This window comes from Paralichthys olivaceus, chromosome 13 (genome assembly GCF_024713975.1).
Source record: "Paralichthys olivaceus isolate ysfri-2021 chromosome 13, ASM2471397v2, whole genome shotgun sequence".
Taxonomy (NCBI): Eukaryota; Metazoa; Chordata; class Actinopteri; order Pleuronectiformes; family Paralichthyidae; genus Paralichthys; species Paralichthys olivaceus.
In genome coordinates, this window is record NC_091105.1 from 7,046,422 (window position 1) to 7,062,890 (window position 16,469).

General features: G+C 41.8%; 3 protein-coding genes across 9 annotated transcripts in view; 2 read left to right on the forward strand and 1 right to left on the reverse strand.

Annotated features, from left to right (window-relative positions):
• cadm4 (cell adhesion molecule 4) overlaps positions 1 to 1,933 on the forward strand; it is a 140,117-nt gene extending 138,184 nt beyond the window's left edge. For all 6 annotated transcript variants that reach the window (XM_020093464.2, XM_069536685.1, XM_020093466.2 and 3 more), the window contains one exon: positions 7 to 1,933. In XM_020093464.2, the coding sequence (XP_019949023.1) occupies positions 7 to 116 (110 nt within the window). In that variant the 3' untranslated portion in view covers positions 117 to 1,933. The remainder of the gene's footprint in view (positions 1 to 6) is intronic.
• A 2,314-nt stretch (positions 1,934 to 4,247) lies between these two features.
• LOC109633188 (adenosine receptor A1-like) lies at positions 4,248 to 6,999 on the reverse strand. Its single transcript, XM_020092830.2, has 2 exons — positions 6,588 to 6,999; positions 4,248 to 5,241 (listed from the first exon to the last, which is right to left on the reverse strand). Exons 1-2 carry the CDS (start codon positions 6,953 to 6,955, stop codon positions 4,383 to 4,385), a joined length of 1,227 nt encoding a protein of 408 aa, XP_019948389.2. The 5' UTR covers positions 6,956 to 6,999; the 3' UTR covers positions 4,248 to 4,382.
• Positions 7,000 to 9,677: 2,678 nt separating this feature from the next.
• On the forward strand, positions 9,678 to 14,185 carry rps19 (ribosomal protein S19). 2 transcript variants are annotated; one of them, XM_020093529.2, is made up of 6 exons: positions 9,678 to 9,765; positions 10,562 to 10,632; positions 10,815 to 10,915; positions 11,629 to 11,812; positions 12,372 to 12,426; positions 14,131 to 14,185. In XM_020093529.2, exons 2-6 carry the CDS (start codon positions 10,562 to 10,564, stop codon positions 14,158 to 14,160), a joined length of 441 nt encoding a protein of 146 aa, XP_019949088.1. In that variant the 5' UTR covers positions 9,678 to 9,765; the 3' UTR covers positions 14,161 to 14,185. The 2 variants fall into 2 exon arrangements, with proteins under 2 accessions (XP_019949088.1, XP_069393152.1); XM_069537051.1 differs by having other exon boundaries at positions 9,739 to 10,380.
• The last annotated feature ends 2,284 nt before the right edge of the window (positions 14,186 to 16,469 follow it).

Here is a 16,469-nt window from a genome sequence, read left to right on the forward strand (position 1 = left end):
ATCCAGGTTCCTATCTTACCCATGAGGCCAGTGGGTTGGATGAACATGGTGAGGTGCAGGAAGCCTTCCTCAATGGGAATGACGCCAGCCAGGGCAAGAAGGAGTACCTACTGTAGCCCTTCCCCATCCCCTTCTCTTCTGACCTCAGCCCTCCATCCCTCCCCCTCCCCGTCTCCCTCCTTATATACAGTATACACACACACACACGTACACTTCTACACAATGCGCCATAACAGGCAGCCTTCTGAAAAACGACTGTATACAGATACCGCACACAGCCAGTCCATCCTGCTCCATTCCACCCCATATCCTCCACACACACTCACACACAAACCCAGAGACAGACTGAGAAAGCGAGAGCCTATAGACCCACCAGCCATTAACGAATGTGCCATATACTGTAAGCAGGAGAAACCGACGGGAAATGGAGAGAGTGAGCGAGCGGGGGGGAGACGGTAGAGAGGGCGAGGTGCATGTAGGCAATAACGAAATTATGCCATAATTATTTTTGATCGAGAGGAAAGCAGGGAGCACAAAGAAAACTGGCATTCCGCCCGTGTGGCCACCAAAGTGGAAGCGGAATTAGAGGCAGATGACTGCTATTATTCCATGCCTGGAGAAAACCATTTCACAAAGCTCAATCTTTAACCTGCGGAGACAGAGGCAGCCAGTGTGCGAGGAGGGATGAGGGGGAACCAGGGAGAGTTGACCGGGAGCTATTGAGCAGCCGGTGCTAGAAAATTGAAATTTTTTTGAAATTGCAAGAGCATCTTGCCTACAGAGCGTTGCTCATATATAATTCCATAACAACACTGGAGTGTGTAAGCCCAGAGTCCCGAGAAGGATCCATACTTTATGAACAAGCTAACTGTCCTCTTTTGCTTTCCCTGTTGGGTGATCTGCCAATAACTTGTATTTTTCCTCTTGCTGCAGTTGTGAGGAAAATTAATTTACTCCCCCTTCCTCTACACTCACCTGTTACCATCCTCTTCCCTCTGCCTTATATCTCTCTTTCTCTCCGTCCGCCGCTCCCTCAATCGCTCCTCCTTTGTTGGCTCCGAATAATGAAAGGATTAGTGTTGGGCTGTGTTCCCGACAAAGAAGAAAGGAATATGACTTGCTAAGGCATTAAAGAAAAGCTTAATTATTTTAGAATGTCATTAAGAGGATAAAAAGGTTTAAAAGTCTTATTAAGAAGGGCAATGGGAGCAATAGAAAAAGGAATGAATGGGAATAGGAAATGGATGGATGTTTTTTTCCTGAATGCTACCACACATATGCAGATACATGCACACATTCATACGTACAGTAAACACGTCGACAGAACAAGTATACATATCTCTGAATTCCTTATTTGTATAAAAAAATGAACAGTAACATAAATTAAAACATAAAATGAAACTTTTAAGAAATAAGAAAACAGTTTACTATTGAAACTCATTATGAAGCAACTATACTAACACAGAATATTAGCCTATAGAGGTGCAAAGCCGAACAAACTACTGTCAAGTGATCTTTAAAGAAAAAAAAAAGAAAAGAATAAAAAAAGTTTGTCTTTATGAGAAACCAGAGGTCTTATTGATTTTTTATTAATTATTATTATTATTATTTGAACAATTATGATTGTTGTTATTGTTATTATTATTGCTGTTGTTATTATTATAATTGTAAATGTTAAAGTAATGTACACTTCCCATGATTTTTATTTTTGGTTCTACTGTAGAGAAATTGCTGTCTTTTTTCACTATTACCTTTCCTCTCTCTCCCAGTCTTTCTCTCTCTCTTCGTCTCCTGTGCCTAGTCGTCTCTTCTCCTGTCTTTCGCTCTTGTTTATTTTAGAGTCCATGTGTCATTGTTGATATATAGCTAACTATTTCTTTATAGGGGAAAGATACAAAGCACGACAAAATAAAAAAAAAGATTCCAAAAATGATCTTTGGTATCAGGCTGTTTTTTTTATTCTTGGGTGTATTTTACTGTATAATTAAAAGATGCCGTTTTTGAAATTGCGTGAAAAGAGAACAGGCCCTATGATTAGATCAATGGGGAATGGTGGAGTTATAGGTGGGGAGATAAAGATGAAGGCGGAGGAGCCGGTTGTAACTGACAGCTCGTTCAGAATAAATAAAATAAACAAAGCAGAAGGTTCTGTGGTGCTGCTAATGAATCATCAGATCAGATAGCGAGGAAGAAATGCAGGCAGGAGGGTTGAGTCAGATGCACACAGAAAAATATGGTGCTGCCATTAACTTCCATGCAATCAATACCCGATTCTGTCGAGAAGCACTCAACATGTCCATCTGTGCACAGGGCTAGATTTGAAAGCCGCCGGAGGTCACAGTGTGATAGATCGATGTGTTTCTCTTCCATCGATGGCAAGGCTCCACCGTCGCCTGTCATAAAGACAGATTGTCAAACGGCAATCAAAGTAATGGACTTGCCAGGTGCTACCAGCATGAGTTGACACTGTGGCCGGCAAACAATTCACGCACAAGTCAACACGAGACATATCTTCAGTTTATGGTGACGCAAACGTGGCACAGGTTGTCCCCGCTATCAGATCCTCTGTGGTCGATGGGTAATAAAACTGGGAATATTGTCCCTTTATATGTCTTCAAAACAGAAGTGTGTGTCCTTAAAAAGGTTTGTTTTCCTGTGGGAGTCACAGCACTCAGGCTGCTAGTGTTGGTTGAAGTTATTTCTGTTTCTCCTCAAAGGAAAAAAAACCCTAAGCACCAAAGTAAACTTTAGTTCAAGAGTTGTTTTGTTTGTTTACCATAGAAAAAGATTTTGATCATTTTGAAATTCACTGTGTTTACTGCTGGTTGGTTAATGATCCTGTAACCGCTTACACTGGTGCATCCTGGGAAACTGGCCATTATCCGACCATAACAATGATACAGTTCAGCTGCTGGACCTGATGACAATCAGACCACCACTGCGATCATAGAGGGTGATTATCAAATCAATGGACATGAGCAAAAATGAGACAGGGACAAGCCATACAACAGTCAGCTGTATTCCTCCCAAACTTTACGACGTGCAGTGAATGCACCATAATCCGACCAATAATGAGAAGAAGAAGTCTATGAATAACTTACGCTCTTCTCCCTGGTTCTAGTTTCACAGATTAACGTCCTGGAACGGGTTCACATCAGAGAGTTCCCCATTTACGACTCATTTATGACAATCGTATTTCATTTCTACGAGTTGCAGTAAATATCACAGTGCATCCAAACACAAACTCTATATTTCTGGTGGCTACATGGGGCATTATACACAGTTTTGTCCATTTTTTTTTTGTCGACCATAGTGACCCTAGAGGATGGTGGTTTGCACAGAGCGGCAGTGTAGCATGAGGCATTGATTGAGGTGGCTGAGTGTGCAGAGGCCTAGCGTAATCAGGAAGCTTTCAGGCAGACAGAATAATTGAATGGGCTGTCACACTATAGGGAAGCTGAGGAAATTTTTCACCCTTTCACCAGATTCATGTTTCAGTTATGTTTCCTACTCAGGGATTTTTTTGTAGTGACAGAAGACACACTGTGCTCATATGCTGGGCTACATAAGGAGGAAAGACAGGGAAAGACATGACATGAAGATCTGAAAAAAGAACTGGGAAAGAGCTCTGCAAGCAATAATTCTAAGCTCTGAGCAGAGGGGAGGGAAACGGAGCAAAACAGTCTACGATCAATGGAAACAAAAGAAGACAGACAAAAACTTGTTGACTGTCATGGCCATGTTCCACGCAGAAATAGATAGATTACTCCTTTTTTCTCCATCAGTGATTTCTAACACCAACGGTTCAAGATGAACAATCCAATTAGTGTGAGCAAGGCCCTTTTATTACAAGAGAGCTTCACATTGTATTCACACGTTTAATCAAAACAGCCATGAAGATTGTGTCATAACCAGGTTAATTATGTTTTCCGTACAATGCAGTGTCCTCCCCGGACCACCATGTTATTACTGAATGTTTAATTAAACGCTGTCACTTACATATCTACATTACTGGTGGTTGGCTTAGCAGAGTCTTAAAATAGGCTTAGAATGAGTCCCACAGGAAGAGCAGTCAAAGAAAACAGACATCTGTGATCAGGATAGCAGTCGTCATCTGGAGACTTAATTTTCTCACTGACATTTGGTGTGGGACCTGATAATTAACTGGCCTTTTCATTTGCGAGTTATGCATAATGTTTGTGCATGAGCTTGCTGATTAGTTCAAAAGCCAACAACAAACACGAATATGCTATATGTATTCTTCCTCAGTTCACAAGTCATTTCATCTGAACACTTAAGCAACCAAATCACCAAGGACACATTGCGGTAGGGAGATTAAATCGCTGCTCTTAACCTCCCACATCTTCCACTGTGCCAAGATCTCAGACATCTGGGCACACTTTGGCTTTCAGGGAGTCTTTGGCTGAAAACCACGGCGCCGCCTGCATTGCTTCGCACAGGGCCATTCGGACAGATTTGCGTCTGGACTGAGCCACTACAGGTGGAAGGCTGGGAACAGAAAGAGGGAAAGTTGCTCGTTCCTCCACGACTTGTTTCCTTGGAGGAGTAAAGAGGATCTGGGGCACAAGGTTATACAGCTGGAAGAGGAAGAGGGCAACTGCATGAGCCCAGGCAGGAAGATTGATGCTGGGGGTGAAAAGCAAGAGAGCATGGATAATGTGGATAGGCAGGCACAGTAGAACTAAAAGGGAGAGAGACAGAGCCAGGGAGCGGACCTGGCGGGAGTCATGCTTTGGAGGGTCTGCATGACTAAAAGGGGTCTTTCTGGGCTTCATACATAGCAGATCAAGGTAAATGACCAGCAGGCACAGCAAGGGCAGCGTAAACACTGTCATCCCATGAACATAGACCAGGAATTGCGGACTGAGAATAGTGTCAGGAGCACACACTCCCCAGTGGCTGCTGTGAATCTCAGCATAGGTGAAGTTTCGCATGTCCTCCACATAAAACTTGGACAGGAAGCCCCCGTATGGAAGGTACTTCCCAATGATCTTGCGTTCGTGGTCGTACTTAGGGGGTGGGGAAGTGGTAAGATGGGGTAAAGAGGTCGTCCAGTTGCCATCCAGCTCAAGGCCAGTTGTGTCCGGACCAGTGACGCCCCTTCTCCAGGTGTCGAGGATGTTTGAGCCGATGAACTGTGCGAAGGAAGACAGAACAGAGCCCACCCAGCACAGCAGAACCACACACAAAGCTCGCCGACGGGTCACCACCTTGGAGTACCTGTCACCCAAAGACATGAGGATGTGGACATGATTGAAACAAATGATATTAATGAAAATAATTAACATGTTTGTACTATACCTGGACCCTCATCTCACACTAATGAAAATATAGAATGGCTAAACCATAGACTGTATTTACAGATGGACAACATGACGGCTCCCCAATAGTGAAGCTAAAGTGTTTTGATCGCCACCCGATGGCTGGCTGCAGTATAGGTCATACAGCCTGCCTCCTCCATATTAATGGATGGGACATAGACCAAACCAAAAAGTCAAAGACTGACTTGGCATTCATATCCGCTATATTTTGGCTTCATTTCAGGACAGTGAAAGGAAATATGCGTCATCCATTTTTACTTTTTTTAAGTCTAAGTCTAAATGTTTGGAAAAGATCTGCTCTGAAACCTGTACAATCTTCTAGACGTAAGCATTAACTGACTGCAGGTAACTGTTTTTGAAAAAATTTCTGAAGGAAATACAGACAAATACAATCTTTCTAACATTGGCAGGCTAACTGATTGTTACATAGCAACAGAAGACCATCATATAGTGCTGCTAATAGATGCACTGTATGTGTGTGAATGGGTGAATGGCAAACTGTACTGTAAAGTGCTTCGAGTGGTCATCAAGACTAGAAAAGCGCTATATAAATGCAAAGGTAGATAGATACAGACTCAACATAGAAATGCAGTATAGGTCAATCAAACTTCTAAGAGCTTCAAGACCAATCGTTATGAGCACTGAACAATCTGTTTGAATGGATCATACAATGGACACATCTTAACATGTTCACTGTTTTTTTTCCTTTTACCCTGATATAGATTGTTTTCATCATTGCTAGAAGCACACTTGAGTGTTGGTTGACTCTTGCCCCCTACATATTCACACTCTTTCACGCATACAAGAAAGTATTACAGTACTGGAAGTAATTTTAAACTGCAGCATGAGTGATGCTTTATCACATTTCTGAGAAAACATCTTACCTATGCACCCATCTTAAGTGACTACGTGATGGGTTTTATTTGTCCAAGGTTAAAGGGATAGTTCACCAAAAAATGAAAATTCACTAATAATCTACTAATTATCTGCAGTATGGAGGCTTGTCGTGCTTTTATCTGTTGTTTTATTGCATCTGAAGAAGCGGTCACACACTGTTTACCCTTAAATTTCCTAAAGTGGACTCAAACACTTCACTCACCCCTCGGTCGGCATAGTGGTGAGTAGAAAATGGGTCAATTAAAATTTTTCGGTGAACTATCCCTTTTATGTCTGAAATGAACTTTTCCACTTCAACGCACGCATTCTTCTGCAGCTTAAACCAACTCAACCATCTGCTACACTCACCTGTCTGTCAAGTGATGCTGCAGGTGGGTGTCCAGTGTGAGCAGCATTAGCAGAAACATGGTGAACTGCCTGACCAGCAGAGGGAAACACACCATGGTTATGCAGGTGTACAGACACTGGGGGGTTCGCAGGTTGAGTAACACGGTGGCAGGTACTTCCACTGCGCCCCCTACAGCCCCCACCCAGCCTAGGCAGAGTCGAAGACAGCACGAGACGCTCCCGGGTTGAGGTCCAGCACCCTGGGTTCCCTCTTGGGCGTCAGCCACGGTACTGCTGCCGCTGAGCGCCATGCACAACCTCACACTGACCACTATTACGGATACAGATAGGATGCACTGGCACAGGGAGTAAAGCCACATGAATTCCATATCTAGGGGAGATTAAAGAGAGAGAGACACAGAGGATGATAAAAGCACAGAATATATTTGACTACAGTTTAAAAAGCCATTAATGGAGAGAGTAAAATAAAGAGAAATGCATTGATGCTTATGAGAATAAAATGTCTTTCACTCCTACTCTAGTTAGCAACCATTCCCTATGTTCCCACGTCTCTTTCAATGCACTTTGCCCCTGCAGTGTTCAGCCACATCATCAAAAGAATGGTGGATCATACGAATGAGAATGGAGTGATAAAAGGGGGGGGGGGGGTTTGAGGTTAAGCATAAGGGCATCGGTCAGAATAATAAAAAAATAGTCAGCAAGAGAGGCAGGAAGCACAGATGTGGAGAGGGAGAGAGAATATATGATGCAGGTTTGTGCTGGGGGCACAGAGATGGGCAGAGGGAAACTAGATTATTTTTGATAGCTATTGGAGAGCTGTAAACGTGCCTGGAGAGTGAAAAGGTCAGCCCGAGACCAGACTTGACAGAACTTCTCCACTGAGAATGTGAGCACCATGCAAACACACAGCAACAAGCAGCAAGCTGGGTGGCAACACACTGTTATCACACTCTCTTCTTTTTTCTCGCCTCTCGTCGCCCGTTTGCCCACGGTACATCATTCACACGCTCACACTCCGAAACACAAATAGACCTGGAAGTCTATGTGTAAATACACGAACACAGGCACTCAATCTCCTGAGCGCACTCCCCCAATGACTTTTTTTCCAGCAAAAGTATTCAAAAATGATTGGCAGCTAATTTTAGTGAATTTTTCAAACAATAGTCTCACATAAAGTGGAATGGATGAATTTTGAAATAGAACATTTGCCACCTGTCCATTCCACGTAATGAGTTTGACCTTTTCAGAACATTTGGTCTTAGTCGTCACTTTTCCATAATAATCACGACTACACGGAATAAGCTCTTTATACCGCTTCATAATCACTCAACACAGTTGTCTCGTGTCTCAGCACTTGAAGGGCCTCGGCAAAATTGATTTACTGAAGTAATTAATGGAGTTTAATCCACCTTGTGTGAGATTTCAATTCATATTGGCGGCTGGTCACTCTCAGTTTAATTAATTGCTTTAATTAATCAATTAAGCTCTTTGAAGCAACATTCGAGCGACAGGGGCCAAACGTTTCAGCTCGGTCACTGGCATTTGGAGAAAAGTCAGTGAGCGCCATTATGTTGGTATTACATCAAAGAAGTAAATTAGGATAAAAAGACACAGTTACCTGTTGTGAAGCCCTGCGATGACGCGGATAGTTTATACAAAGCTCCAGAAACGTCTGTCTCTTTATTTCCCTTCAGGGTCTCTCGCTCTCTCACAGCTCTCACTCTTAACTGTCTCCCCCCCACTGATAGAGTAAACCTGATTCATAGACCTCTACTTATCCACCTGCCATCTACCTCCCTCTCCTGTCTCAGCAAACATATCAATTGTGTCAATGTTGGAGCATGGTTGCCCTTTCCATCTGAGATGTGCAAAGGGCAACACTCGGCCGGCCAGGGAAATATGTAAATAAGGTACACACACATGCATGCACATACATGAGCGTGGACTCACACACACACACTAACACACATTTTTTTCTCTTTCATTTTTTATAGCAAAAACGCTTTTTCATTCAGATTTTCTTTGATTCCTCCAATTTTCCCTTAATATGAGAGAGATAAAAGAAAATAAGAAGGAGCTCTTAACTGTGAAGGCAGTGTGCTTTTTGATGGAGTGGGTATGAGTTCGAGGTAATAAAGATGAATAGAGCTATCAAATACATTTACATTCTTATCTAAAAAGAATTGTGCCATGAGACAAAACATACACTCATTTTATATAATAACTTAATAACATATTGAATTATACTGCTGAAAAATGTGCACAGAGGGAATCTATAACCTCGCCTTTAGTCTTATGCTTTAAATTATCCATATAGCTCCTGTGATCTTAGGCAGTTCACTCAATAGTACATGATACTTTCCAGCAATATGAGCTCTAATGAGAACCACAACACACAGGGTGGTGCTTCTCCTGAAAATGTACTGATAACTGAATCGTGTGCTACTTTTGTTTTCCATGCAAAGTAGATCCATTGAATTGTAGGACTGACTGTGATGTCCCCCAAAATATGTCTGTGTTTCCAAAAATAAAAGAATTCAATAACTCAGTCAAGCATATTATTGTGTCTACAAATCATTTTCTCACTCTCTGCCAAAGGGCCAAGCTCCCTGCTCCAGGCAGGGTCGTACAGAGCCAAGCTGAAATTGACAGAATTACTTCTTTGTCTGATTTTATAATCCTCAAGTCACAGCAGAAAAGTAAGTTCAGATAAAGTTTATTTTTTATTTGTGCCTATTCACTGGCTCCCTGCCATTTATTTATTTTTGCTGTATTTTAAAATTGTATTGCTCATTTTTAAGGCCTTAAATTACCTCACACTTAAATACCTTTGGCTCAATCCAGAACTTAATTATCCATAGCTTCTTTTAAATATCCTCCTATGATTGACATTGGTTCTTATTCACACTGACTAATCCTATTTATTTCTGTTCTATTCATTTTCTGTATATAATTCTATCTTTTAGCTGTTTTGTAACATTGATAAGAAAAGTACTATATAAATTAAGTTCATAATCGCAATAATAATAATGATAATAATAATGATAATCATCATCGTCAGTATTATTATTATTTAAAAAACTGCGCTCAGTTCTCGCGTGACTAAACGAGATCTGTCCGTTTAAACAGGGGCTGGAAACCCCGTTCCACCCTCTTCCCTTCGCTGTCCACACGCAAGGTAAAGCGCTGTTATTCCTTTCCCGGTCATTTCACGTTAAAATACGTGAAAACTGCAGTATTTAGCCTCTAAACGCGGTCAGACTGGATATAAAGTGTAGTTTAATAAACCCGTCGAGCTGTTGTGGGGACATCAGATGCGTTTATTAGTTTAATAACGAGGATTTTACTTGAGTGCTGCGCTTCTACCATCGGTCTCAGTCATGGCTGCCCCCATGCTGCCGCGTTGAGGCCTGCTAGCTTGTAGCTAACGAGCGATGTAGCCCGGCGTTTGTTGCGGAAATTTAAAAAAAACTAAGCATTTAGAAGTAGCAGATATTGATTCTTTACATTATACACTGCTGCAGTAGCCATGAATTGACTGTGTGTACGGGTTCACGACTCGAATGGGTTTTCTAAAGACAGCTACGATAGCTAGCATTCAACTGCTAGCTGCTGGCTTAGCTAGTGCCGGGTGAAAGCGTGCAGTCGAGTGTCTCTACATTTATACCTGACATAAATGTTGCTTTCTGTTTATATTCTGAATTTGTGAGCAACTATACATCACCTGAAGCTAACTGGAGCCAATCACTCATGCTCTCACACCAAAGAAGCAACAGTTGACTTCATCAGTGGTGTAAGAGCACGTTGTTCTACCGGACACTGCACAGCTCCGGGCTGGAATATACTGTTACACTAATACTTGTCTGGAATATACTGTTACACTAGTACATGTTGGGGTGTTTGATATCTCAACCTATCTGTCATGTATCTCAGAGGAAGTGTTGAGAGTAACGACAGCGTGCTTTCTTATTCAGATGCCAGGTGTCACAGTGAAAGACGTCAACCAGCAGGAGTTTGTCAGAGCCCTGGCAGCATTCCTGAAGAAGTGAGTATTTTGTATTTACTCTGGTAAAACTATGAATAATCCACTGTTTTCTTAAACGTTTAGTTTTGAATGCCGTGCCATTACAGTGTATAATACTGATAATGTAAATGGCTCCTTCCAACTAAATATCTGAGTAGAAGCTAGTTGTGGTTTACATCACCCTGACTCTGCTCCTACCCCAGGTCAGGAAAGCTGAAGGTGCCAGACTGGGTGGACCTCGTCAAGCTGGGCAAGCACAAGGAGCTGGCCCCCAGTGATGAGAACTGGTTCTACATCAGAGCCGGTAAGAGTTTTTGGATTCCTCCTTTTTCTGAAATGGTTCAGCGGTGCATTGGCTAAATGCAGTGTGTCAGACAGCATGATCCCTGGGTCACAATTCAATGTTTGCTGATCTTGTGCTCAGGGATTGAAGCACCACAGAATGAACCAGTGTCTGCCATAAATCTGTGAATGTAAATTAACAGCAAGAAATAAAAGCAATGATGTCGACAATTGATTCACTGTCTCAATTCTTGGTGCCCATGTGTGATCATATTTTCTTATACCACCACGAAAGTGTTTTTAATTGTTGACATGTGTTTTGGTATTGTTGCTGCTGTCCCCCTGAAGGATGCACTGTATTTATTATAGGGTTGTATTCATGTTTCAAGACTGTCGTATTGTAGTGGTTACTGTTATAATTGCTGTGTGGGTTACACTTGAAAACCAAAACCCCAGTTATATCTAGTCGTACATGTGTGTTTAGTTTTTATTAAATGTTCTAGGTCCTACTATTGAAACGTGTGGATGCAGATTATACCAAATGCTTAATGACGATGTACAACTTATTCACTCTTGCCTAAGTGCTTTGCTCATTAAATATTAAACTGCACTAATTGTATTGATGTTTCACTGAGACCACAAACAACACAACCAATCATTTGCATTTTATATTGAGAGTGAAGCACCAAGGTAAAGAACTAAGTGATACTGACACCTTTTCCTCTGCTCCTTCAGCTTCCACAGTCCGCCACCTGTACCTCCGTGGAGGTGCTGGTGTTGGCTCCATGACCAAGATCTATGGAGGTCGCAAGAGGAACGGTGTGTGCCCTTCCCATTACAGTGTTGGATCTAAGAACGTGGCTCGTAAGGTGCTGCAGGCTCTGGAGCTGCTCAAGATGATCGAGAAGGATCCCAACGGGTACGCATATCCTAGGTCTTTAAAGCTGGAATATTTAATTAAGGGCCTGTTTCATTATGTACTCAAAATTCAAGTTCAATATGACGAGGTTTGTGTTGTACAAGTTGGCCTATGCTTGAGAATTTCCTAGTTATCTCACTGTTTCATGCAATACTCAGTCATAGCTCTCCCCCCCCCCCCCCCCCCCACCTGCATTTCATCTATGCAGAGGCATGAGAAACAGACCATCGCTGCTGGATAACAATGACCCCTCTGAATACGCATGATAGAATTTTGCTTTGTGCAATAATAATGCAGTGAGTCTGTAACAAAGATGTTATCGATTAGATTTAGTCAGAACAAGTGGGCAGGAGCATGACATTTCATTCTGAATTAGTTTTTGTTAAGTGGTTGAATGATTTTTGGTCAACATGTATGGATGGAGAATTAAGTCTGTAATACTGTGCTCAATGTGGTGTAAAGAGGAAGTTATTGAATGATTAGGCTTTTTGAGAATTGATTTTTGGTCCAGTCGTGTGGTTGTCTTTCCTGTTTTAATTTTTGTTCTCTATTTTCTCAGTGGTCGCAGACTAACCTCCCAGGGAACCAGAGACCTGGACAGAATTGCCGGCCAGGTGAGAAACTAATCTCTCTCATAGTTTGATGACTTGGATTTGGGCAAAACTCAGAGCATACTTATCCTTGCTATAGTAACTAATCCAATATTTTTTTTAATAGTACTGTTGCACGTTTCTTGAGTGCACATTTACTTTATCAGGCACATGAAGCCTGTTAACAGAACTTCAGGGTAACTGATGCTATTGTCTGTTCACCGAAAAAATGGATATGGTGATAATTAATTTGTCACCATATCTATTTTATATTTAAGTATACATAACATATCTTACCTTCATAACATAGTGTACTGCATGCCCTGTGTATGGAAGAGTCCAATAAACTATTTTTTTGACAATAAACGATGGGAGGGTCAGAAAAATCAGGATGTGACAGATTTTGTACCTCTGCGAAAGATGTTCATTACAAAAGGACTCATTCACAGTATTGCATTTAAAAAGACAAATCAATATATTGCTGTTATTAATGATCACTTATGGGTGATACTAGCACTGTTGGCTATGTTTGCCTATAATTCTTTTAATAACTTGACCCGTGCTTGTCAATATCAAGTGTAATGAATCTGGTTTGCTATCCCCTGTTGATTACCTTCACTGTGACTCATCACTTCACCAACACCCTGTGGTTGTAATTGTCGGTGGTATATAATGCAGGGGAGATAGTAATGTCTGCCTGTCCTCAATCTGTAATTAAAGCAAAACTTAGAAAACCATTGAGAAAAATTTCATGAATCTTCACAATTATGTAAATCATGTAGTGATAAGTGTCTTTGATATTTTGGGTTTGCTGCAGGATATGTCATCTCATGATGAATTGTAGTTTTTTTAACTCACTGCTTTGTGTTGTGTTCAGTTCCTCTGTGTGACTCATGTAGAGAATCAGCATTTGTGGTTGTCTGCATTAGAGATTTGCTCTGTGCTGTGTAGTGACAATGTCCTTGATTAATATATAGATATTATGTCATTTGAAATAAGAACATTTCCTAAACAGAACTGATTATCTGTTATATTATGTTTGCCCTCTGTCCACAAACCTGCTGGTTGTGTACTGAATCCAACCAAACCTCCTCTCACCTCTACGTTTATAGAAGGAATAAAATAGTCAAAGGGGCGTGATCATCCCAACACTTTAGCAGCTAACTACTGCAGTGGCAGACGCTCCTGGGGTGATGCCTTAACCACATCTGACAGCACAAATATCAACCCTTTGCTTTGATGCGACACCTTTTCTTTTGCGGGACTACACGGCCCTGGTGTCACGTCAGCACGCGATGCTTTTTAAAGCACGTGTCCTCGGGCAAATCTTTGCCAGTAAAGTGAGTTACATTGTATGGCAGAATACTAGAATTAGTTTGCGCGACGTGAAAAGACGCATATGGGTCTAGCCATGTCAAAAACCCGGAGCGAGGCAGCAGCGTATGTGATAATCCAAGGGTAAAGGGGGAAACATGAGGAGGGAATTTCATGCTTGGCAAGTTCTGCCGTATGGCACCAGTTTTCTCCTTGTTTACCCATGCTAATGAGCAGTATGCAGATGAGCAGACCTGGGCCCTGCCCCGCCTGTCTGCTGCACAGAACTGGCAGGATGCATGTTGGTGTGTCTCCACCCCCCTATACCAACCTCCCCTGTGTGTAGTTTCAGATGACTTTTTCATCTTATGAATATGCTTAATGTTGTGTTTTCGTTTCTTTTGTTTCCCACAGGTTTCAGCAGCAAACAAGAAAACTGTTTAATAAATCTTTTTTGGAGAAAGTCGAACACTCTGTTTCTGTCTGTTTTTTAACTATGTGAATGATCCAAGATCAGTCTGAGAGCATGTTCTCCTCAGAACTCTGCAACTTATCTGACTTTTATAGTGTCATGTTTGCCTTAATCAGATTTTTCGGACATTCTGTTGAAGATAAACTGGATAAATGTACCCGATGTACAATGTCTCGGTTAAACAAAAAGCGGCTCCATTAAATTATCCCAAGCTGATTTGTGGCCTCCGGTTTAAATGTCATTTCGCCTTATGGGGCAGAGAATGACCATGAAGCTTTCAGATCCTCATCCTGTAATGAGTGAATGCTCTCGTCAGGGTGCCGCTTCAACACGCAGCTTGAAAATGCTTCCTGGGAGCAGTTTCATCAGTGGCCAAAAGCTCCCCACTGTCATTGTTCCATTTTGTGCTTCCATATCACTCCTGTTTCTTGCCACTGTATTCATGTATCAGATTGATTCATGATACCATGACAACAGTAAAATTAACAGAAGCTGATGATTGAACTTCAAACAGGCGACACTGTTAGTTCAGTAGCTGGTGAGGAATGATGTCATTATTTAGCAGATTGGTTCATGGCCACAGTGCCACCTAGAGATCCAAACGGCCAAAAACAGGGTCTTGAGCTGATGTGTTGGTATGAAATGCATGTACGCTCTACTTGACACATCACTGCCTCGTTAACAGGACTGTTTGCAAAACTACGATCTCCAGAACCTCTAGTTACTGAACGTGTGGATGAATAGTGGTTGATTTAAAACTGGCCTCAGTGCCTCTCAAGCTGTAACAAGCTGAGGTGGACTCTGCTAAAGTTATCAGTGAGAAGAATGTGCCAGAATAAAATCATGTGGGTTGGGTCTTTTTGGTGCCCAGTTGGAATCAGTGGACAAAATATTGACTCTTGAAATGCATGTAGACAATGAAAGCTTCACTCAATGACGTTTCGACTGTTTTAATTTGACCGTGCTCCTGAAATCCTGCAGAGGGTGCCAAAGCCTCTAGAATACATATATCATGGCTATATGTGCACTGGGGGGTTGTGTAATTTAAGATGAAGGGTTTAGTTTTTTTTAATCTGAATTATATTTTTAAAAAAAAGTATAACCATAACTTTATTTATTATGCATAACCCTCCCTAGAATGTGTTTATTGAAAATGCTGCAGGAGCTTTTCCACAGAGAAATGTAATGTGCTGGTCCAACTGGCTGTAAAATATCCAATCTCTATTTTAATTGTCATCTTCACTTTGGGCCAGTGGAGCCTCATGTGTCCGTTCTTTTATTTATTTTTTTTGGTTTCTCAGCGAGCCTAGAGGCAAGAGAACTATAAAAACAACCAAATGAGAAAGGCGGCTTGTGCAGCAACAGTGTTCATGTATCTTATGTTCCCTCTGAGAGAATACAGATTGCTTTTATATTGTTAACTCAATTCATGTCCAGATTTGCAGATCAACAACCAGAAGGCATTGTTTGCTTTCGGAGCAGAGCTGTTGTTTGTGTGTGTGTGTGTGTGTGTGTGTGTGTTTGTAAGATATCGTGTGTCGTGGATCCCAGGACATCGAGCCCCCTCTGTATCTGTGTGTGCACAGTACACACCGCACATCTGCCTTTTTTTATACTGTCAATCATCATTAACAATTATTCTGCACGTCTCTCAGGAAATATTAATCTCTAGTCTCTTCATACACCCACTCATTTTCATTCACTCATCCCCTCCACCTCTGTCCTCTCTCCACCCACTCCTTTATTTTTTTCATTTGGAGACAGCTGTTCCTAAACACCTGAACCCTCCCTCCCCTGGCCCATCCCTTACTCCCCTCCCCCCTTCATGATCCCTCTTCTTTTTCTCACCCTGTAATTTGGGGAGAGAGGAGGATAAACACGTCCTTGAGTTAAGCAGAAATGTGTGGAATCCACCAGATGAGGTTGTGCCACGTTTCTTCACCTACTGCAATTCAGCTGCATGTACATACATGCTCACATATGTAACCAGTGTGTGCCGTGTGCAGCCATATTCGGTGAAAAGTTTGTTTCATAGCGATTTAAAGTCCCGTCAACTTGTTCATCAATTTGTCATTTTGTTCAGTGCAATTATTACTAAGTAAGAATTACCTCATAAATTCACTGTGTGTGTGTGTGTCATTCTCTCCATTCTTTTGCAGCTCGGTTTGATCACACTGAGAATTGATGCAGACCTCTCAAGTCCTCAGGGCTGGAGGCAGCAGATAACTAAGAAATGTCCCTCCTGCATGAGGCTCCAAAATAGAACCACTATCAGGTGGGC